Raw genomic sequence first — 23,814 nt, 5'->3', positions numbered from 1 at the left:
GATCTATGATTAAAAGGTTGTATGTGTATAGATGAAAAGTTGTCTTAATTGGAGTCACAGAAACTCAGTCATACCCTCTCTACTGCTTAAGGTTTAGCGTGTTCGCCTGTGGTGCGCATGGTCCCGGGTTCGGTTCCCGGTGGCGAGCATTGGAACGTATTACGGAGGTTTGGATACCACATTTAAACAATCCTCATTTTTAGTCTCAGTGCTGCAATCAAATGCTAAATTTCAACAAACAAATAACGAAGAAAGAGAGAATATAAATCGCATGTTTCTTAGAGGCGAGGTAGTGCGATGGGTAACAGCCTGTACATTTTTGGTTGATTTTTGCATAATTGTCTACGCTTGAGTCGTACTTCGCGGAGTCTATATTAATAGTAGTACCCACATTCATGACCTCGCTGTTACATATAAGAACAACGAAAATTCACTCAAAAATGGACCTTTTATACAGAAGCACGAATCTTTGTGGTGCTCTTGTTCTTCATATCTTGTCATTCCACTATTTCTGATATGAAGAACAAGAGCACCACAAAGATTCGTATATATATATTCTCCGTGAACTGAAAGTCACTAATGTAAGTGTAATTTGTTAGATCGGAATCACGGAAAGAATTAAAACCAGAACAAACAAACATCTTACAGAGATTCGAAATGCAGTCAGATTTCCATTTCTGAGCCTCTTAATATGTATTGGAGCATAGTTGTCACATTTATAACAAGATTATTCTTTATAACCCGAAGACTTATACATTAATACTTCTCATAAAATCCAAGAAACTCGAATCAAGGCATTTTGAATATTGGCAAGTTGTGTTGTAATTTTCACGCATTGATACAGAACTTTTCCAACAACATGATCTGGCTGTATTACCTAGGTATTTTTCGGTGTTCAGTTGTTTTTTCCTCCAAAATAAGACATTGTTCGTTTCAGAATTAATATGTTTTCAATTATGTTTTTCAGCATAGCAGTAACATTTGCGAAGTACCTAAAAGTAGAGAATAAAAAGACTGTCTACCTCACCATTCTTTGTACTTTCCTAACCCTTCAATTTTTTATGGCTGTTTATAGTTGGATTAAATACCTATTCAACATAACACAATTTGTAAATTGAAACACTCGTCATTAACTCAACTTTTAATTTCATTTTACTGATTAATATTGTGTGTATGTATTTTGTGTATAGGTCAGATCACTGCTGCAGGAAAAGTGCCACCTGCGAAAATTCTTGTAATTGGCGGAGGAGTAGCTGGTTTAGCTGCAATAGGACAGGCGAAGAATATGGGAGCAATAGTCCGGGCGTTTGATACACGATCTGCTGTTAAAGAGCAAGTGGAGTCAATGGGAGCTGAATTCTTGGAAGTAGCACTCAAGGTAAGTCAGTAGGGGAGATCGGCTTGCAACAAGTCTGAATGATACTAATGCAAACTGGTAAATCTGCAAGATGGTGTATTTCTTATTCTTTTCAGAAAGGTCGTGTAGTCACTAGCGGTTATTTATACTTTTTATGGACGCTTCTGTCAAATGTAGAAATAGTTTCCTGAATACAGACTCGGATTTGTTCGAAACTACAGAATCGATAAAATGTTTTTCGAATTATTGCCCATTATTGGAAAGAATATCTTTGGCTCAATAATGTCAATTTTCCTAACGAAGTTTTTAGACTGAGCTACATGGGATTTTACTCCGGCTCTTTCTGCATACAAATTAATCTATAAGTGTGTGGAACGACGTGAGTTGTACGCAAGTGCTTTTGTGCATGTATATAATTGCTTAACTTGTTTACCAATTCGCTTTGCACGGAAGCGAAATTGGCAGACAAACATCATATAAATATTAGTCTGTCATTTTCTACATACTCATCTTTAAATTTGAAATTGAATATCTATCTTACTCATTGCGTGAAAAATAGCTTTAAAGTAAACAAATATGCAATTTAGTTAATACCATTGACATTAAAATGGCTTCAATGGACGTTGTTGACCTGTACCTATCCTTTCCTTTGCAATTAGTTTTTGAACTATCCTTTACAGTAAGAAGCTCAGGACATCTGAAGCGAAAGAAATTCTCAGTCTTGTTGAATGTTGCTTAAAATATAATACTTTCTCCTTCGAAAGTATTGTTTAGCACCAAGACTAAGACCTAGCTATGAGAAACCCACTATTACCATTTTTGGTTAATCTAATACTATATTCGATTGAAAGTAATATTCTAAAAGAACAGATATTGAGTACAGTACGCTATCATAGATGAGTAGACAGCGTACTTTCTTGCATAAGGATAATTCACACTTAGATTTTTTTACTAGGTGAATTGAATTGTATCCATACTAATTTGAGATTTACAGTCAAAAAAGAAAAGCATGGTGGACTCACTTATTTCACAAACTTACAGCCGGTATACAGTACATACATTGTAAATCTGCTCATTCTGCTTGTATCAAAACAAATATATGGGAGAATTTCTTTTTACGTGCCATTCGACTTACCTCTCTAAAAACAGACTTACTGATAGAGATGAATCATTTAAGGACAATAGGTACTTAGAAGGATTACCCAGTCCCATTGTTAATTGGTATAATCAGGTAAAAAGGTATTTACGTTCCGATAGACCTGAAACCAACACGAAAGAAAAAAAAAATGGATGGGATTGCCAATTTTTCTCAGATTGACAACTGCATTGAATAAGATCTATACGCAATACGGTTTCCGTACAGCATTAAAACCTTTCAAAGCCTAAGAAAAAAATATCCAATTTAAGAGTTATTACATGGATCCCAATAAAAAAAAAAAAAAAATGGTATCATAAAATAAAATAAACTTGCTATGTGAGTTACAAAGGCAAAACCAAGAGAAATCTAAATGTTCGTGTCAAGGAACATACTAGGGATTCAAAGGCGGAAAGCCCGGTATCAGGTCTGTCAAAACATCTAAAAGAAAGACAACACAAAGTAGAAGATTCAAAAAATTTATGAGGGGCCAGAAATAATTTTCACATAAGAGTTTCTCTACTTTTGCTTATTCATTTGGACAAGAAATGGTTAAGTGATGAATGGGAAGCGGTAATTACAAAATTATCACTACTTTGGCATGTCAACAAAAATAGTAGCACGACCTGCTAACCTTTCATCAAAGAAATAAAGAGCTCACAAATCGACTCCGCCATATTGCATCTTACTTCGTCATTTGATGTTTAACCGGTGTATTTGACTACGTGTTTTCCAGCATAGCTTTTCCCTCGGTAAGTTTGTTCCATTCCATTTCACTGGTTAAACACGTCAATCTTGACCCTTGTGTTCAATTTTCTTCTATTCTTATCGTCCGTGACCAAAACTTCAAGAGAGTTGAAAGCTCAGAAGTACAAATAAATTCAGGAATTACAGAAACCTGTAAGTGGAGTGATACAACGAGTAAATCCAAACAAAACATTTGTCATATGTTCAGGCCGATTAAAAGTAATGCATCAATTAGCCATGTAAGGAGATATTATTTTCATATAAAAGACAGTTAAGAGAAAACGGAACTTAGCGCCATACTGCACAATTAAAAATCATGCAGTGCGTGGAACTTGTTCTATCCTAATAACTGGCCATTCTCACAAACTGTTTTTGAACTGAACAAATGAACAATTAAACGCTAATAAAATAGTCTAGATCAAGTTTAGAGCTAGAAGTTCATTTTTACAGCCTCTCTGAAACCTATCTCAAACTAATCTAATATTTACTTTCTATACATTTAATTTTCACGAAATAAGACCATCAATATATATATTAATCATGTTGGAATTTTGTTTTGAGACACTAAACTCTTACTTAGACTAATCATTCTAAATTATAGTAATTCCAGTTTGTTCTTTGTCTGCGCTTGAACTTACGTTTTTAGTAGGAAAAAAAAATTACATTATGGTCGGACAAGACGACAGATTCAATCATTCCCGACCTGGTTACATATCATAGGCTTGGTTATTTCAATAACATTTTATTTTTATTTTTTTACGTTTTAGAAAGCTTTGAAATAAGATTTCGTTAACGTTTTTGCAAAGTATCTAGATCAACTACGTTAAGTTTGTTCCATGTATACTGCAATGGGTAAAAATTAGTATATTTATTCCTTTGTTTAGAAGACCTTTTCCCTAGTGACGGGCTTAGCCATGCATAATGTTATTTTGTCTTGTTAGTACACACACAAATATGTATAAAACTAATTATATTTACCATAAAATAGTGATCACAACGCTGAAGAAGTATACATGTAAGCGTTTTCGCTAAATTCTTCATCAAATAGACGAAAAAAGAAATTAGTTAATACAGGATGCTACTAAAACTACCCACCAAAATTGAAATTGTATTGCACGAAAACAAAAGATAGTGTGTTCAAACTATACTGATTCAATGCATATAACACAACTTGCTCGATGCGTTTGTCATCCACCTCATTGATTTGGCAATCGAATTGTAAACTTGGACACCATCTTCAAGAAATTGCCAAAATTTTACGCTCGATGTGTTTTCAGCTACACCCACGGTCTTATGGTTTCTATGGTAGATAAGCCTTCATATGACTTCATAAGAAGAAATCTAATGGATTAAGGTGAGATGAATACGTTTGAGGGAGTCAGTCGATGCTATGCTTTGGATGGTCCAATGTGATGACATTTTGTCTGAAGTGTTCATGCAGAAGTTTGTGTGATGGGGACATGTACATACAATCGCGCATATACCAATGGTTTACGCAGGCTCCCATAACCCGTGAATGACAAGAATGAGCTTGTTCTCAAGCTCCTGTCTGTACTTCAGATATGACATTTTCCTTCAAAGGCATTGGTCTCACAATTCCAACAGTGGACAGAACGCACTACGGGCCATACTTTTTCGGTGAGTCGGTGAGGACTTGAAACAGTGGTAACATAGGGATTTTTTTTTTTAATCCCCATAGCCGCCAGTTACGACAGTTGGCAAAAGCGTATACCCACTAATGTGATTGATTCGAAAACTAGATTACACTCCTGTTGTTTAATGCGCCTTGTCTGCGCAAATTACAGTCGCTTTTCTGTGTTAGTAGCTGTTGGGTCTGGATTTTGTAGGGAAACAAATGAAAATCTGCCTTCAAAAGTGTTACACAGAGTATACGGACAAAATTTCGCGGTCGAAACATCATCTGGGCCAAAATTTTGATGCTCAGAATATCGCCTGGCCAAAACCTAGCAGACCAAATCTCGCTGGGCGAAAACTCTTAGGCCGTAATCTCTACGTAGGACAAAACCTCGCTGTAGTAATATATAGGAGAATTCCTAAAGTCAAAGTAATAATTTTAAAAAAATAATAATAGAAAAATAAATCCGAAAATGCTTAATTTAGACACTGTAAGCGAAAAAACTAGACGAATCAAAATTAGTGAATATATAATCGAAATTAAATCCAAATTAGGAGAAATCTTATCCATCGAATCTGTTACATTAGTTGTTGAGTGAACTGGAAATCTCACCGGAAGTTCAAAATTTTGCCAGAAATTTAGTATATCATGAAAAACTGTATTATAAACTCGTCATTAAAAATAATTGGAAACTTGCCTCTAGCGTTTTCGAAATTGTAGCTTTTAAAAAAGGAAGGGGCAATTTCTATAGATTATCTCTACATTCAAGTTGAGGTTGTCTGTGTCATCATTGCTTAAAAACTTCTGAACCCTTTAAAATGAATTTTCTGTCTGCTTATCAAATTTATTTTTAAATTGCAGAAAGGCAAAGTTGTCTATGTTAAATACGTTTGAATTGAAAATCGTTCCTGTCTGCTATGAAGAGAGAAAATAGCATTTTAGTAACATAATACGGGGGTAAGAAGGTTGTCTGTGTCTGAAATAGAGGTATCTGTTACCTAATGATACATATATTCTTTCCGAAACAAAAAAATCCGTCCGTATTGTGGGTATCTCCGTTAATGGAAATTTAACTTTATATGCTATTTTAAGTGTATATACATACAACAATATTTTGAATTTTGTACGCTAAAGAAATCGCTATGGCGAAATTTCGTCCTGCCAGATTTTTGGAGGTTCTGGCCAGGCGAGATTCCGTCACGCAAGGTTTTGACCACGCGAAATTTTATGCTCAAACCGTTGCACAATGCGCGTGCGATCTCTAAACGCTGATATAGACACACAGACTTGTTTGGGTGTTGCAAAAGTTTCGTGGACTTTTTCAGTGTTCCCGTAGCATCTCGAGATGGAGGCCTTCCTCCATGCAAGTGATAATCCAGAATGGAACCTGTCGTCTAAATTTGTTCTATGATCGTGTGTCTGGCTGGGTCAACTTTGACTCTAAGCTTCACTTGGAATGCTCGTCCACTCCTCTGTACTTTCGACTACCCAAATTGTTCTTCAGCCATGAATATCCTTTGCTCAGTGATGAGTGTGTGGCCACTTTTTTTAAAATCAAAAATTAAAACAATAGTGCGATTAGAAATGTCTAAATGTCATAAACATATCACACACACAAATTTCAAATCATTGTACTTAGTATTAGCTGAGATATTGACATTAATCTTGGCCAATGAGTTTTGGGCCACTCTGTATATTTTCAAATGTTCTAGCAGCAGACAAGAATTCGTCGCATTCCTAAGGTATGCATTAGTAACTCGGTACTTGATAACGAAACGAAAAACAGATTAATATGTGTATTCTGGTTGTTTTTCAATGATGAAATTTAATTTCTTTGAATGTTTATTACTCTTATTTTTTGTTTGAAGGAAGAAGGCGAAGGAGTAGGAGGCTATGCAAAGGAGATGTCAAAGGAATTTATTGAGGCCGAGATGGCGTTATTTGCTAAGCAAGCCAAGGAAGTAGATGTCATCATTACTACTGCGTTGATTCCTGGGAAGAGGGCCCCAATACTAATAAAAAAGGTGATCATATTTTTTATTTCTTTCTCTCCTCTACCACAAACGTGCAGTGAAACAAACTAATAAATTAGCCAATGCGAGCCATTCTAAACTGTCTTCATCATTGTGGTTGATTTAGTCCTGTATTCCACTTAAACTTGAATGCTTAAATTCGGTTTCATACAAGAGGTTTAGCACTGCTAAGCGATTTTGTCTGAAATAATTCTACATACTTCGAAAGTAAAAACTGTAACTTACAGCAATTAAGTATTAACTGGTAAACTAAAATGAGAACCCTAAACTAGAATTTGTGGTTGAGCATAACAAACAAACAAGCAAAAACATATCCTGTATAAGTGCGGATTCGATTAAAAATAGGGGACCGCGGTGGCTCAGTGGTAGAGCATTCACCTCCGATGCGTTGGGTCCCTGGTTCGATCCCAGCTCGCGCCGTGTGGACTTTGTGGTGGACAAACACCGTGCTCGTGGGTTTTCTCGGGGTTCTCCCGTTTTCTCCCACTCTGCATCCCACCATTTCATTCATTTCTCATAATCACCGTCTCCTTTAGTCTAACGGGATAATAGTCTGACGTAAAACTGAAAGATTTCATTTCAATTTTCGATTAAAATTAGGTGGAAAAAGTGCGACTAGGCCGGTAATCAAATCGGATTGAATAGAATAGAATACGTTATTCGTCATTAAACAATATAGTTGCAGTGGATTTCGTCAATAATAGTATATAAATTGTAAAAGATATTGAAATGAAAAAAAAAAAAAGTATTACTTTGTCACTAACTGATGGTTAATAAGTAATTAAAACTATTACTAACTAATAGTTAAACTATTATCCTTAAGCAATAAGCAGAAGCCCATTATTAAATCTCTCAAATTCGTCAAACTTTATACCGGCGGTTACAAGAGTGCAAATTGTATGCATGCCGACCAATCAAGTCCATTCCTTTTAACAGCAGCAGCGACAGCCATGTCTACAACAGTATAATAGCCCATAGTGAGTGGACCCCAGAACAGTGCAATAGTATACTCTTAAATGACGAGTCACGACTTAGGAGGGTGATTCTCTCCATCTATTTGGAGGGCAATAGGAACACATTACCACCACCAAAGAGTTGTTGAAAGGACACGTATGGAGGCCTTGATGTCATAGCATGGAGTGGTATCATGTCCGGACCCGTACATCATACCATGTGTTTCAGCAGCGTACAGAAGCAGCTGAGGTCTAGGGCAATGGTTCTCAATCTCTCTGATAATGGGGACACCTTGTTCATTCGGAAAGTGATCTGCGGACCCCCTTGCAATGCTATCTGAAATTTCACATAGTATTAAAAAATATACTTAGAATTACCAGTGATAAGAAAAAGATCAAGAAAAATAATGCAATAAGTAATTTATTCTAAAGAGACATGATTGTTTCCTAGTGAACGAAATTTCAGTTGAAAATATAGTAACTTTCAAGACTGAAAATCATTTTTTTTTCTTTCTTTCTTCAAGGAAATCCACTTGATAAGCAATGTTCTTAAATGTGGGGTCACTAATGTGAGGAATGAAATTCTTTGTGTTTTTCCATAATTGCATTGAAATCTGGAATGAGTTTTGTCACCATCAATCTTAGGTCCAATTTCACATTAAGACGATTTTACTTTTATGTTTTAAAACTGCTTTTGAAAAAGTGTCCTAACAAAGAAGGAATTTCCCTCACTTGAAGTAGGCCTATATAACGGTTGACCGGCTTTAGGGCAGAAATTTAGTAAAGTAGGAAAACATTTAAATTTACAAACGTAGGTATAATTTCTAATTACTTTCTTTTTAGTAACTAAAAAAATACTTCTTGCATAACATCTGCGAGTTCCATTTTATTTCAACACATTTCAATTTTTAGACACCGCCGACCCCCAGGGATCCGCGAACCCCACTTTGAGAATTACTGATCTAGAGGAATGTCATCTTTAAACAGTATATCCGACTGTTCCGTGGTACATAGTCTTGAATTACGTTTACTGATGATAGTTCCCGTCTACATAGGACACAGTTGGAGAATTGCCTGCAGCATGAAGACGTCTCGAGTGGCCAGCACAGTTACCTTAGTTGACACATTGAGTATGCACAGGATGTAGCATTAACACCCCCACTACGGCCAATTGCTGAACTGAGCAGGTTTCTTGTGCAAAAGTGGAATGCTTTACAACAGAAGCTGCTTGGTGATCTAATCCGCAGTGTGGTTGCACGCTGTGCAGTCCGCATAGCTATTCGCGGTAACCACACTCCGTATTCGACATTTCTGCCAACAAAAACTCGGACTTGTGTTGGCCAATAGATGGTGACCCACATGACGTAAATGTATTCAGTCAGATTTTTCAGTGCTTATGTGTCATTGCAAGCGTTTGTTATCCACAGGTATCAGTTATCATCTGAGCGAACACACATTTATGTACAAGTTGTATACGAGTGTTACTAGTATCCGTACATTCCCTTAAGTTTTGGACTTGTAAATACCTGGATTAAATGTATGAAATCTCAATTTAGATTGCAATTTCATTTATCAGCCATTCATTTCTGTGTCCCTTTATGTGTGGATTGAAAGTGTACTGTTCCCTGATCGTAATAGTTATAAACTTTAGATCAGTAGTAATTTCCATATTAATCTAATTTAAATGATTTTCGTTCTTTTAGTTCTGACGCAGCAACTGTTTGTCATCTTTGTGGTTTGTAGCAGAGAGTAATATTGAAATATCGAGTTATCATGTTAATCCCTCTATTATGACCTCTTAAAAAAAAAATAAGAAAGTAATTTAAACCTAGTCTCCTCTTGTTTACCCGGTAGATAAACTCAAGAACTGTAAAATTAGGCACATTAAAGACTAAACAGAATTTGAAGCCAATATTTTGTTGATTCCATATGCTGCGCATTTTATTAATGAAAAGAGCTTAGTTTTTGGCTGAAATTTAATCCTCCTGTTAACTAATTTTTAGTTATTACTTTTTATGCTCTGTGGTACGATTTAGTTTTTTGACATTTTATTTTAAACCTGATACTGCTTTTACTCCAATAGGAACATGTGGAGTCTATGAAACCTGGAAGTGTAGTAGTAGATCTTGCTGCAGAGTCTGGTGGGAATATTGAAACAACGAAGCCTGGTGAAATCTACTCGTACAAAGATGTCATTCATATTGGTCTCACTGATTTACCTAGTCGACTGCCAACTCAAAGCTCAACATTGTATGCCAATAATATATCTAAGTTCCTGTTGTCAATCGGTAAATAGATTCTTCCAAAGTATTATAGAAGTAAATTAGTATATTTTCTGGGTTCATGTTGCGTTTATTAAATTGTTTTATATCAGTGATCTTTGACTTTTTTAAGGATCATCGGAGGAACGTTACGTAAAATCAAGATAACTTCAAACTCAAAAATATAGTGTTATTAGAAATAACTTACGGCAATTGTCGTTAAAGCTTAGAATAATAATTGTTGAGTAGGTGTACGTAGCCTGTAATGTATTTCTGCAATATAGTGTGTAAATAAATGCAAAAATAAATACTGTGAAAGTTTTCCTCAAAACATAAGAGATCCTGCTATTTGTTTTGTTTAGAGATTTAATGGGTAGAGAATCACTTCTTTTATTATAAAAGATTTTCTGTCAATAATGAATTCGAATATATCAAAGATAAAGATGGAATGTAGTATTATAAATAATGAATAAATGAGTGTACCCTTCCATATTTTATTTGTAATGTCTTCTTTTACATTTGAAAGTATTTCGAGATTAATCCCAAGTGTAAATTTTTTAAGTTTTTCCACCCTTTGTTCAACTTATTTTTACCAAGATATAGTTGAGGATTCTTAGTTTTGATTTACACTTTACGACAAAGAAAATGGTTGTTTTACGTATAGTCTGTGTATAAAATATCCTATTTTCTTCTGTCGATGTTTGTACTACGTGTCGTTAATGTGTCTTTCTACAAGGAGTTTGGTCTAACAAAACTCCATTATATATTTTCCTTGTTCGTGTAATGGCGTGTCCGGGAGGCAAAATAAAATCTCAAGAGTGACTTAATGGGTCACCATAAATTTTGGCCAGGGTGTAGAGGATCGAAAGGTAGGAATAGAATGTGGTGATGGACGTGATAATTCAAACCGGAAATAGTAGAATTCAAACGTTTCCGGTTTTTATTAATTACCGTGGAGCAAAAACGATACTTAGAGGTGAGAAGAGTTTCTTGTAATTAACTTAGGGTTCTAAGATTTGTATCATTTTATCTTAACTCTTTAATCAAACCAGAAGTGGCAGGAATCAACCACTTCCGGTTTTAACATTGACCCCCATACAGTAAAAACGGTAATGGAGAGTGAGAAATAGTTTTCAGTTGTGTTCCAAGAGTATATTCTATCACCACTCTGATATAACTACTAAAGCCAGAAGTGAAAGAAATTAACCACTTCCACTTTTAATGTTGGTCGCTATAGAGTAAAAACACTATCAGATAGCGAGATGATGTGTTCTGCCATCAGTCAAGTGTTCCATAAATATATTCCATGTGCATTCTAATCTCTCTACTAGAACCAGAAGTCACAGAAATCTGCTACTATTTCCTGTTTCAGTGTCACTGTTCTTCGTTGTTTTACAATTATATATATATATATATATATATATATATATATATATATATATATATATATATATATATATATATATATATATATAGCTATTTTCCTTGTACTCTTATCAACCAACGTGTCCCATTAGTTTTAGCTTCCTCTACTAAACTTTGTCCCTTCTAACCAGGCCACACCATCACGTAACTCTGAGTTCCAATATGGCTCACAGCTAATTTAATGCGATTTCTTTTCTTATCTGACAAAGCGTATATAATTTACCTTGTGTGCTATAATAGTTTTGCTGGATATTACCAGAAAATAGTAACAGCGTATGTACGTGTATTCCAGGTGAAAAGGATCACTTCAACATAAACCTTGAGGACGAAGTAGTGAGAGGAAGTATCATATTACAGGATGGAAAATTGCTCTGGCCACCTCCACCACCACCAGCGTCTGCACAACCAGCCGCGGCCCCTGCAGCAGCCAAACCCGCAGAGAAGGTCGCACCACCAGAACCTAATTATTTTGCCAATACTATGAAAGACGCGTTGGTATACACAGGAGGTGAGTTTGCGGAAACTGTGACATGTAAGGTTACAGTGTATTATTTTCATTTAATTCTAAACTTTCAAAGGTAAGAAAGTTGTGGGTGAAGCACCTAGGTACAAGCCGTATCAACTCGTATGAACAGTTACCTTCTGAGTTTAGGTTTCTTCTACTCCAATTTGTATATATACACACATGTTTACACATGTATTACCTATTTTCTTACCAATTTGCTTTAGATGATGTAATAGTGACTGAGCCTAGTTTCCACTTATAGTGCAAATAGTAGTCCCTATTCCAAGCTTGAACCTGGGATTTTATATATAATACTATGTCCATGAGTTTTTTTTACATACAAATTAAGAGCACAGGCATTTAGTAACATTTTTCACAATGCTCTGTCAACATTTATATGCTTCAGTTTACAAAAGTTCGAATGTATCAATTGCTTTAACAAACCCATTAAAAAAAAAAAAAAAAGTTTTGAAATTTGAAATCCTATCATTAACTTTTATATCTACTGGTATAGTAATATCACTGTTGTAAAACCAATGGGTGTTGGTGGAAGCCTGGTAGGTCAGCAGTTATAGGTTAAGTTGAATTTGTCCCTTGGGCTTTCTTTTCAGAATTCACAAATTTTTTGTTGTTGTTGTTGTATCTCATTTGCTTATATGGAGGGTAATTATGAGACGCGTGCTAGATTAATGCATTTGGGAAATAACTGGAATCTGTCTCTGAATTCTAGTATGTTAAGTTTCAAAAAAGCTGTATTCTGTAGTTTAGGCACTTCTATAATCTTGTTTCTTAGTAACTTTCAGAAGTGTACACCTACATTATTTTGTTGAAAATAGCCTAAGCTGCACATCAATACGCTAAAACATAAAGAAATAGAGGTAGCCTAAGTTGTTTTTAGTGAACAACCTAGAACTTGGTCTAAATTGGTTTCATAAGCCTGTTGTATAGTTTTGTAATCTGAAACTATATAATATAGGGTATTAGCCTATAGGCATATTATAGTCAACTCACAAAAATGTTATAATATCAGTAGCTATTTCCACTTTCTTAGTTATTTTCTTGTAACGCAGCCAAATATTTGTATATCTTTATATAATAAACACAAACTAACAAACACTTCTTTGTCTCACAGTTGGACTCCTTCATACTTCAATATCACATATAGAAAGCTGGGGACCGCAGGTGTCTCATAATTACGCACCACGAGCGAAACTCAAAAAAGAATACGAATTCATAACCGAATGAATTGTAGAAAAAAATGAAGACCGGAGTTCATGTGAGTGCAGTTGCACCTATGCTTCTTACTCACTCATTTTAATTTGTCAAGACCATCATGACTGCGACAAACTAGAGGCTTCTTCCTACAGCCCGTCTACCTGAGTGGTGTCAAATCCTGCAGTACTTTCGCGACTGTTTTTATAGAAGAGTTGGTGAATACTTCAAATTATATGCCCGTAACAAAATTCTCTCTATAAGAATTGTTGAGAGTACCACAGGATTCTGAAACATACATTTTTGGATAGCGCACGTATTAGTTACTCAGTGAAGTCTTGGCTCGACTACGGTAGGTCCCATAATATTGAAGCTGTGGACCTTTAAAGTTTTTTCATGTTTTCGGCAGCCTGTAACTCCGAAATTACGGATTTCTGCATCCAGGTTGGTCTATACTTATCATCTTTGTCAGGAATCACCTTCCAATCGTTGTCGGTGTTGTTTTGAAATACCCTATATATATATATATATATATATATATATATATATATATATATATATATATAGAAAGAGAGAGGGTGGGGAGGGGGGAGTATTTCAAAACACCGACAACGTTTGGGAGGTGATTCCTGACACAAAGATAAAAAGTATATATATATACTATAATTTATAGTATAATTTCGTGAAACAAGGATAATATTGTAGAATTTGCTTCAAAATCGTAAGGAAATTTATTATTTTCTGTTGCTTTATTAGGATTGAGCTCGTTGTTGGCCTTAGGTGTAGGCTCTCCGAATGCAGCGTTTACAACAATGATGACAACATTTGGGTTAGCTGGTATTGTGGGGTATCATACTGTTTGGGGTGTTACACCAGCCCTTCACTCTCCCCTCATGTCAGTGACCAATGCCATTTCTGGAATAACGGCTGTCGGTGGGCTTTTGTTGATGGGAGGAGGATATTATCCTACCAATACAGTACAGGTAAGTGTTTTATTGTTTATAATTTTCATTTGTTTCTTAGATATTTAAACAGGTAAAGCTAAAAGAAATAATCAGTGTATTTCAGAACCTTGTACAATCACATTAAATAAACGGATTCTTATCATAAATTAAGGGGATCTTATACCTTTTACCAGTGGTTTCTCAGTCCCCATAAGATAACATGTAAATTTTATTTCATGAATATCTAGCGAAATATGGTACGTAACAACTTAAAATTTTCCATATGTGTACAGAAAAGCAATAGAAATTAAATGGTTATTTCAATTTCACGCTTAATGAAATAGTTCAAAAGTAACGAAATTTTTTTTAAGTAAATTGTAAGGGACTATATATTGAAGATTGTGTGTTCCAATTTGATCTTCGCAAATAGATGTCCTGCTGACAAACAGGGATTTCCCTCCTCCTTCTTCCACTCCCCTCTTTAAGTACTTTTCCAATGGGTGTGGTAGAACGCCGTGAGGTGCCATCCTAATCCTAGTTCTTTCCTTCGTTTGTGCAGAGCGGATAGAAGATTTTCTGTAAACGGCACAAAGGAAGAATATTTGTTTCCAAGACAATTTTGAAATATTTGCTTCTTGCAATTTCCTGCTATATGATGTATACTGCGAAAGCAAAGATCAGATAGAGAACGTCAATTTCTTCATTACTAATAATTCTAGTTAGATAATTATTGCTAGCCACTAATTTCGTATTAGTAAGTTCCAACTCTTTGTAATAACACTGCCTCAACAGTAGAATATAGGGGGAGGGGAGTATATACTTTGGAGAGCACTACCAACAATTTGATACAGATCATGGTTGAAATTTAGCTTTCCTTTGCAGCACTAAGTTGGTATTGAGACGTTTGCATGGATACAAACTACAGAATTCCCTCTAGTAACTGGGATTTGAAATTCGTGGCGGGTAGTTAGTTCTACTTTCTGGCAACGTTAGCTATTTAAATAATTTACTGAAAGTAATAAAAAAAAAAAAAAAAAAAAAAAAAAAATCAGCTTCAAGATTCATTCAACAGAAACGATGGATTGAACCCCATGAACCAACTTTCCCGTGAATAAACATACGTAAGTGATATTCTAAAAAATACAACAGCCCTTCCCGTCCGTCTAATGGCTAGCTCGCGCACTTTTGGATCACGTATCTCGGGTTCGATACCCGGTAAGAGTCTTGAAATTTCAACACATCATTAAGGATTCGTATTCCACTGAAGGCTCACGTCTACTAAAACATCGGTGCAGAAGGGGACGCTAAACTCTAAACCCATCAAAGCAACCAAGCTAATAAAGAACGGACGTAGTAATGTCACAATAATTTAGACTACGTGAGTGATTTTCTAAAGTGTTCAGATTATTTTAATAAATATAAGTAGAACTAGGGCCTCGAACATTTCTAGTCCTTGTTACTCAAGAATAAGCACTATAATATATACACATGATGTCAGGAAATAACTTCGGAAGTGAATCCTCAGACGAAATCATTAAAAAGCCTATAATTCAACCGTGGTGCACAACTGCGTTATTTCAGATATATTGTCCACAGAAAATTGGTCGTAACGGTACAAGAAAGCAATAACTCGGGCAATATTTTGGAGTTTTTCGAAAACGTGTTAAAGTTTTGTTGTACGAGGGCAGTTTGATAAGTCCGTGCAAAGTCCTAGAAAAAGCAACACTGATGCGTACCGAGGTGATTGTCAGTTAGTAACATCTCTTGGAAGAACATACACCAAGTGGCAGCCAAATCTGTTTAGTGCCCTGTGTTTGGTGTGCGGTTAAATTGGGTAAGTCGAGTGAGTTTCACAAACATCGTTGAAAGAGAATTTCGTGTGGTGATCAAACATTATTTTATGAAAGGTACTTCGCCTCAGAAGACGGAGAAACTAGATAAACATTATGGTGAATCTGCACCTTCGATTAGAACAGTGTATAAGTGGTTTCAAAATTTTCGGAGTGGCCATATGAGCACATGTGACGGTGAACGTTCTGGACGCCCTATCGAGATCACTTCACCAAAAATCGAGAAAATCCATGATATGGTCATGGATGATACGAGTGAATGTGCGTGAGATTGCTAGTGCTGTGGGCATCTCTAGTGAAAGGGTACATAATATTTTGCATCAACACTTGGGCATGAAAAAGGTATCCGCACGATGGGTGTCGCGATTGCTTACAGTGGATCAAAAACGAAATTGTGTGAGGTGTTCCCAGGACGGTTTGCGGCTGTTTCAACGGAATCCACAGGACTTTAAGTGTCGTTTCGTCACTGTGAACGAAACGTAAATACACCACTACACACCTGAAACCAAGGCACAGTCCAAACAATGGGTTGCCAGCGGAGAATCTGCACCAAAGAAGGCGAAGACCATTCCTTCAGCCGGGAAATTGATGGCGATTGTGTTTTGGGATTCTCAAGGCATAATCCTCATCGACTATTTAGCAAAGGGGAAAACTATTACAGGTGAATATTATTCATCGTTATTGGACAGTTTAAAAACTGAGCTGGAAGAAAAACGTCCACGATTGGCCAACAAAGAAGTTTCTTTTCCATCACGACAATTCCCCAGTGCACTCATCTGTCATTGTAGCCGCAAAATTGATGGATTTAAAATTCCAACTCCTTCCGCATCCCCCTTATTCGCCAGATTTGGCCCCCTCGGACTACTACTTGTTTCCCGATCTGAAAAAATGGTTGGCGGGACGCAGATTTTTGTCAAACGAGGAGGCGGTTGCAGCAACTAGTGCCTATTTTGCAGAGTTGGACCAATCATATTATTTAGAGGGGATCAACAAACTGGAGCAGCGTTGGACGAAGTGTATCAGCCTCAAAAGAGACTACGTTGAAAAATAAAATAATGTTATCCCTGAAAATGTAGTAGTTTTCAATTTTGCACGGACTTATCAAACCGCCCTCGTATTTGACTGCAACATAATATGATTTAGTTCAAGACATTTGATCGAGAATCTTTTAGTGTGGTGACCCGTAACTTTCATTTTATGTTTTCGTGTAAGAATTAATTTCCCTAAGTTGTTGTTTCCGAATACCCTGTGAAGATACCTAGTGAGACCTCGGGTCACGAACTTCATACCTATTCCGCTGTGTGTGAACCAAAATTATTTTCCCATTAAAGTTCAAATAAATACATAGAATTTGTGTGTGTTGAATAAACAATTGATTTAAACCAATAAAATAATATAAATGGTTCAGAACCAGAGTGAACTCAAATGATTCATATCTTTATTCACTTCTTATATGCAAATTAAATTAGGTCGCTAAATTTCTGACTCTGTGAACTAACTTGGAGGAATGAAGTATATCTTCTGTACTTTGTACTGATTTCACTTGTGAGCTCATTCGTGCCTAAGTAGTTAGCGCGATTCCCGGAGGAAGCTCAGGTGGTTCGGAGTCCACGTTAATCAGTAGGTCCACATCTCATATAGCCTCGCTGCTGAACAGGACGTTAAACTCAATTAATTCAACTCACTGATTTCACTAGTGTAGTTTTTTTTCTTTTCGATCCTTGTAAAGTAACCCTTAAAATATTCACAAGTACAGTACATACAAGATCAGTACAATATACCTATATCTTTATCAGATGTTCTCCGTGGATGAGACTGTAGAATTGTCACTTTTGTAATCAGAGGTCCCAGGTTTGAGCGCAGCTAGAGGACAGTTTGACAGATTCAAACTTAGTGGTGGTTTGTAACCCACTTTAAATTGTAGGTCCCGTCCTTCATAACCCCACTTGTACATAAGAATGGGCTAAAAAAAACTTTCTATCCATATGTAATCTAAATAAATTAAGTGTGTTGTAGCCATGCCACCCCTTTTTTTTATGAATAACTGCAATTTGAGGTTGCTAATGACCATAAACTGGTCTAACTCGAGGTCAAAGGTCAACTAGCTCTTTTCGCTTATAGTCACGACTTTAATTACAAAAATGTGTAAGCGCTTATGAATGTTGTTGATTATGTAATCTAATTGGTTGTCACAAAATAGCATGAGGGAATGTTTCATACTTCCCGCTTTATCCCAACTTAGGCTCTAACCCAATCTATCTTATTCTCTTATCTATTATTTAACTGTAACTGTGTGAACCAAATAACCTCTCAGATGCTTAAGATTTCTTATCCCTTAGTACAAATCTAAAGTAGTTTTAACTTCATGCAAATAATCTTCTATATTAATTTCCCTAACTCAATCTTTTGTTCAGACGCGCTACTCGGTTTGGCTTATTCAATCTTGAACAGTGCTGAATGGGCAGACTGGTAAATAATTTATGCTCTACTGGTAAATCATTTGTAAAACTAGTTTACGTATGACCTCGAGTTTGGCTTACTTTATTGTTTAAAAAATAGAGGCCACAATTATCCACAAAATAAAGAAAATTGTTCAAAAACAAGTAGCAGTGCCACGTGTACACCACGCAAAAGAGTTTGGTTTCTGTGGTACGATATTTTAACAATTAATATTGAAACTGAAAATGGTAGTAGATTTCCACCATTTCCGGTTTTAGTAGAGAGATTAGACTAGAGACGAAATATATTCTTGGGACGCCTAATTTTTTGAAAAAAAGCAAATCTATTGCAATTTTTATTCTATAACCATGAACGTTAAAATCGGAAGTAGTTGATTTCCATCTCTTTTGGTTTGAATAGAGGCTTAAGACAGAAGATAGTAGTTATTTTTAGAACGCTGAATAGAAAACAAAAAACCGCTTCTCGCTTTTATCATTCCTGTTCTATGGAGATCACTATTGAAACCTGAAGTTGTTAATTTCTACGACTTCAGGTTTCAATTGAAGATAAAAAAAGGAGATGAAAGGTATTCTTAAGACGTTTGAGAGCTGCTCGATTGAAGGAAACAGCTTTCATCTATCTGGTTCCGATTTTGCTCTATGTAGATCAATATTGAAACCAGAAATTATAGTTGATTTGAACCATTTTCGGTTTTAGTGGAGAGTTAATAATAGAGATTAAATATGTTCTTACGAAGCAGAAAACCGGATCCCACTTCATATTACCGTTTCCGATCTATGGTGATCAACGATTGAACCAGAAATGGTTTATTTAAACCACTTCCGGTTTGAATAGATGGTTTTAATAACAAATTTAATTCCTAACTCTTGACTATATTTTGACCAAATTTGGTGATGATCCATCAAGCAGTTCTTCAGTTTTTCTTTTTCTTCCTTTTTTCACATGCACACACGGGTATGTTAAATATAAAAAGGAGTAGGTAAACCAAATTCTAGTTATTTAAAAACCAAACAAGGAAAACTTATTTTTTGCCACCCCTACATACAATTAATCCGTTCTAACAACAGAAACATAGCACTGTCTGTTTTCTATAATAAATAATATAAAATGAAATGAAACCTATCCTTCCAGAAAACAGAAGATAGATAAATAAACATTTAGAATGTTCTTGGTTGTATAGCTGTAAGTGACAGAGGTAAAAGCTACTGCTTCGAAAAAGAATCCGTCAGCTTCAAGCAACGGAAGATGTAGAAATGCAGTCGGAAACATATGTTCGATACTGAGGTTTCAAAGATCATTATCTTTTTTCTACGAAGTATTTTGTTGACACGTGAGTCACACCAGCTTCCACCGAAAAGGCAAATTCAGATATTTGCGGTCGTAAAGTTGTAGGAACTCTGTAGAGAAGTAGGGGGTGGAGATTGGGAAGGGAGACTGCTCAAAGCATAAACAATGGAAAAGGTAGATGTTAATTTTTATTACTCTTTTTAATCAATATTCGTTACTATTAGAAAAAAGACATTTTAGAAACTTTCGATTTTTGTGCAATTAAAAAATAACTTGTGAAAAATGTTTTCTCAATTAGTTTCAAAGCTGCTGACTAACATATCAAGCCCTTGTAAGAAGAAATGAAAGTAGTCTGAAATTATTGCGCTCCAAAAGGTTAGTTTTTGGGCCATTTTAACAATTAATACGCAATTCATGTAGCTTTCTTAACTACACGGGAAGACGAATAACCAATACGTACTCACGCCACGGCAGCACCATCTTTTCTGTGAACCAGTAATACGTACAAAAACTTTATATTTCCAAATGAAACTATATACATTAAGAGGTCACGTCAAAAAAGAGGGGGCAACTGCCCCCTTAATCGCCGCCCCTGCATACATATAATGCAAACAGATACTACAGTATGTTTAAAAATTATGCGTGGTAAACCAGGTGTTGCTGTGTGTACCATAAAAAAGAGGATTATTTAAGCGAAGTCAAAAACGATAAAACTTTATTAACTTTAGAACTATTGTTTTTAACCAGTAAGTAGGAGAAAATAATGACAAAGTGAGCGTCTTGTGGGTTTCTTCCATAGCATTTTCTTTTGAATCGAAACCTCTGTCTTGTTTGAGATTCAAATGACGGGTCTGCTATCCTGACCATGGGCACCCGAAGATAGACGGCAGGGTGGGGTTCGCCCCCACCCCCTGCCGGCTCACGAAAATGTATACGTAATATAGCAAACTATCTATGTATATCAAATACCAGACGTAATATAGCAACCATGAAATGGGCTCTCCCTAGAAAATTTTCTTCGGGCGCCCATAATCCTGACTGGGGACCTGTGACTTCTTCACCAGTATTTTGGCATGGAGGGATTAAAAATATCAGTTTAGTACGAGTAGTGCAAATCCAAGACGTACACATGCATAAAGAAATTGATTGTACAATTGATAATAATTTAGATCAACTTTGTCTAAAAGAAATCGATGAAATATAAGTGTCACTGTTAATACTATACAAATTGAAAATAGTTCGGAAAATGTATCGGTAAATATCGGTGTCCATTTGTCAATACCGATACTCCCAAAAGTGGCCGATATCACAGATTCCGATATGTCGGTACATCCCTAATATAGATTCAAAAACATAAATAAATAAAATAAAAAATAAAGTGGCTTTAAAAATATAATTGTGCTTAGAGATAAAGAAACATCAAGCACCAGGTGTGAAAAGTTAACGTTTTGAAAGAACAACAAATTAATAATAATAAAAAATATGCTATAGAAGAAAAAAAAATAGATTGTTTGGTTGTAGATAATCAATGAGATAGACCAAATTGATATATATTTGTAGTGTTAGTGAATAAATATTTTATTTATTGTATTCTAAATACAGGAAGTTTGACTTACAGTAAGAAAGTAAGCTTATACTGTATTTAAAAAGATACAAACGGAAATGAGGAGGGCTATGGGAATGGGGAGCCTGATTTTTTTTACCTCATAAATATAGTATCGCGGGTCAGGGAACTCAATGTCAATTTCAGTGTGAACCATGTACATTTCAGTTTCTATATTCTACATGTCAGAGAAGAAAACAATTCTTCTTACTTAATCTAATTAAGGAAAGTTCTTCAGATATGTTCAATTTTAAAACATTCAATTAAAAAAAAAGAAATTTTGCTTTTATTTACAGACTCTTGCTGCCTCAGCCGCATTCATTTCATTTATCAACGTGTATGGTGGATTCCTCGTAACCCAGAGGATGTTGGATATGTTTAAACGGTAAGTGTAAGACGTACATACCCAAGCATGTAGTTAGTTCCAACTGAACACCATCTCGATAGCATTGTGTCCAGCATCCATCATGATAGTGGACCTACAAAATTTTCAAAATATATTAGCTTCTTTTATCATTCATTATCGTTAATTTAAAATCAAAACCAAGAAACTAGGGAAGAACTATTTGCAGTTTTTGAACTTAAAAGAAATTGTAGTGTCGTGTCTGCAGTTCAAGTATGTTGCTTGTTACCTTCAGTCTTATGTAATATTATGTTCGCTTTTGTTTTGTTTTAGCCCAACTGATCCACCAGAATATAATTATTTGTATGGAATTCCTGCATCCGCATTCCTTGGAGGTTACATTTGGGGAGCTGCCAATGGTTATCCAGAAATTCACCAAATGGCCTACTTAGCCTCTTCATTGTGTTGCGTTGGTGCTCTGGCTGGTTTGAGTTCCCAAAGGACATCCAGATTAGGCAATGCACTGGGTATGGTAAGTCATTTTTTTTTCTTTCTTCCTTTCAAATATATGACGAATTCGAACGAAGTAGACTACTCTGAAGAACTTGCAAATATTAAAAAAAAAAATCGTAGCGTACTTACGTGTACGCTTCTACTTCTTCAGTAAAGTTTCGAGTGCATTTATGTCATCGGACACCTTCGTCATTCCAAAATGAAAAGCGAGGGAGGTTTGAAGGTGATGGGTTGAAAGAAAATAAAATGTAATATTAGGTCAAATTAATTTGAAGTTAGAAAATGATTAAAGAAGTCATTAACTTCGTATGCCAAAAACTGTCATATTGGACGATATAATTTTAATCTTGTTGTTAGTATTGCTGTACATCTTCATCTAAAAACGAAAAGCTCTTTGAAACACCTTCATGTAAGACAAAATACCAAAATGTGAAAATGTTATAGGAAATGTGCATGTCAGGTGGCATGCATTAATTTATAGACCGCTCTATAGTGATTGATGCAAAAGTTTATACTTTCGGTATAAAAGAGTTTGGAAATTTATCTGAAAGAAGAAATTTTCCATCGTTTACCTATGAAATGTACAAAGTAACTAAAAAAAAAAAAAAAGTTCTTTCGTTTTTGACGTCCGATAAATCATGCGCTTACAGAGAGAGAACGAAATGTGCGTGCCTACCAAGTAGTAGGGAGTTAGTCTTGACTATCGATTTTCAGTAATACGGGTACGTTGCACGCATACAACAATCATATCTCGTCCTGTATCGAAGAGAAATAGAATTGGAGGTATCGAAGCAGCTTGTTTGCGTGTGTTTGTTGTGTGACTTTAAACCTGTGTAAGCCTGTCAGCTGCCGCTTCAAGTCACCGCGATATGCCAGGCATTTGGGGCGAATGCCGTGAACTAATCCGCTGCCAGGCATTGGTCCCAGAATTCCGTTCGGGAGATGTGAGCCTTTTGGATGAACCTCTTAGTGGACGACACATGTGTTGGATGACGAGGCCCTGAAAGCAGCCATGGAGGAGGACAGTGGTCTAACGTGTGATGAACTTGCAGAAATGTTTCATGTTTACGTTGAAACAGTCAGACTGCACCTGCATGGGATAGGGAAGTCATACACGGGGATACGGACAAAATCTCGCGTGACCAAAACCTCGCCGCCCAAAATCTCACGTGGGCAAAATTTCGCGGGCCAAAATCTCGCCGGGCCAAAACCTCGTGAGTCAAAATCTCGCCTGGTCAAAACCTCGCGGACCAAAATCTTGCGGGATGAAACCTTTCCTTAAAATTTACCCAATGGGTTTCTTGATTTGGAATTACATATTACAAATAATAATAATAATAATAATAATAATAATAATAATAATATACAAAATATCGTGTGTGGGGGCTTTCTCTGGGTATTCCAGTTTCCTCCCACTTTCTTCATTCCATCATTTCCTTCATTATGATCCTACAGGACATAATAAAGGGACGTAAAAACTCAGATATTATTTCATACTTTCATAAATATTATTCGATGTTGTTAGAATTCCCTAAGATCACTGTCAAGGT

General features: G+C 35.8%; 1 protein-coding gene across 4 annotated transcripts in view; it reads left to right on the top strand.

Moving 5' to 3' along the window:
- Positions 1 to 23,814, top strand: part of LOC145693544 (NAD(P) transhydrogenase, mitochondrial-like) — a 98,672-nt gene that overhangs the window by 19,073 nt on the left and 55,785 nt on the right. For all 4 annotated transcript variants that reach the window (XM_081769629.1, XM_081769628.1, XM_081769627.1 and 1 more), the window contains exons 6-12: positions 1,191 to 1,378; positions 6,744 to 6,899; positions 9,945 to 10,149; positions 11,840 to 12,055; positions 14,021 to 14,247; positions 21,705 to 21,793; positions 22,085 to 22,283. In XM_081769629.1, the coding sequence (XP_081625755.1) occupies positions 1,191 to 1,378; positions 6,744 to 6,899; positions 9,945 to 10,149; positions 11,840 to 12,055; positions 14,021 to 14,247; positions 21,705 to 21,793; positions 22,085 to 22,283 (1,280 nt within the window). The remainder of the gene's footprint in view (positions 1 to 1,190; positions 1,379 to 6,743; positions 6,900 to 9,944; positions 10,150 to 11,839; positions 12,056 to 14,020; positions 14,248 to 21,704; positions 21,794 to 22,084; positions 22,284 to 23,814) is intronic.

This window comes from Thermobia domestica, chromosome 8 (genome assembly GCF_964235325.1).
Source record: "Thermobia domestica chromosome 8, izTheDome1.hap1.1, whole genome shotgun sequence".
Taxonomy (NCBI): domain Eukaryota; kingdom Metazoa; phylum Arthropoda; class Insecta; order Zygentoma; family Lepismatidae; genus Thermobia; species Thermobia domestica.
This window is presented reverse-complemented; position numbering and strand designations above follow the sequence as displayed.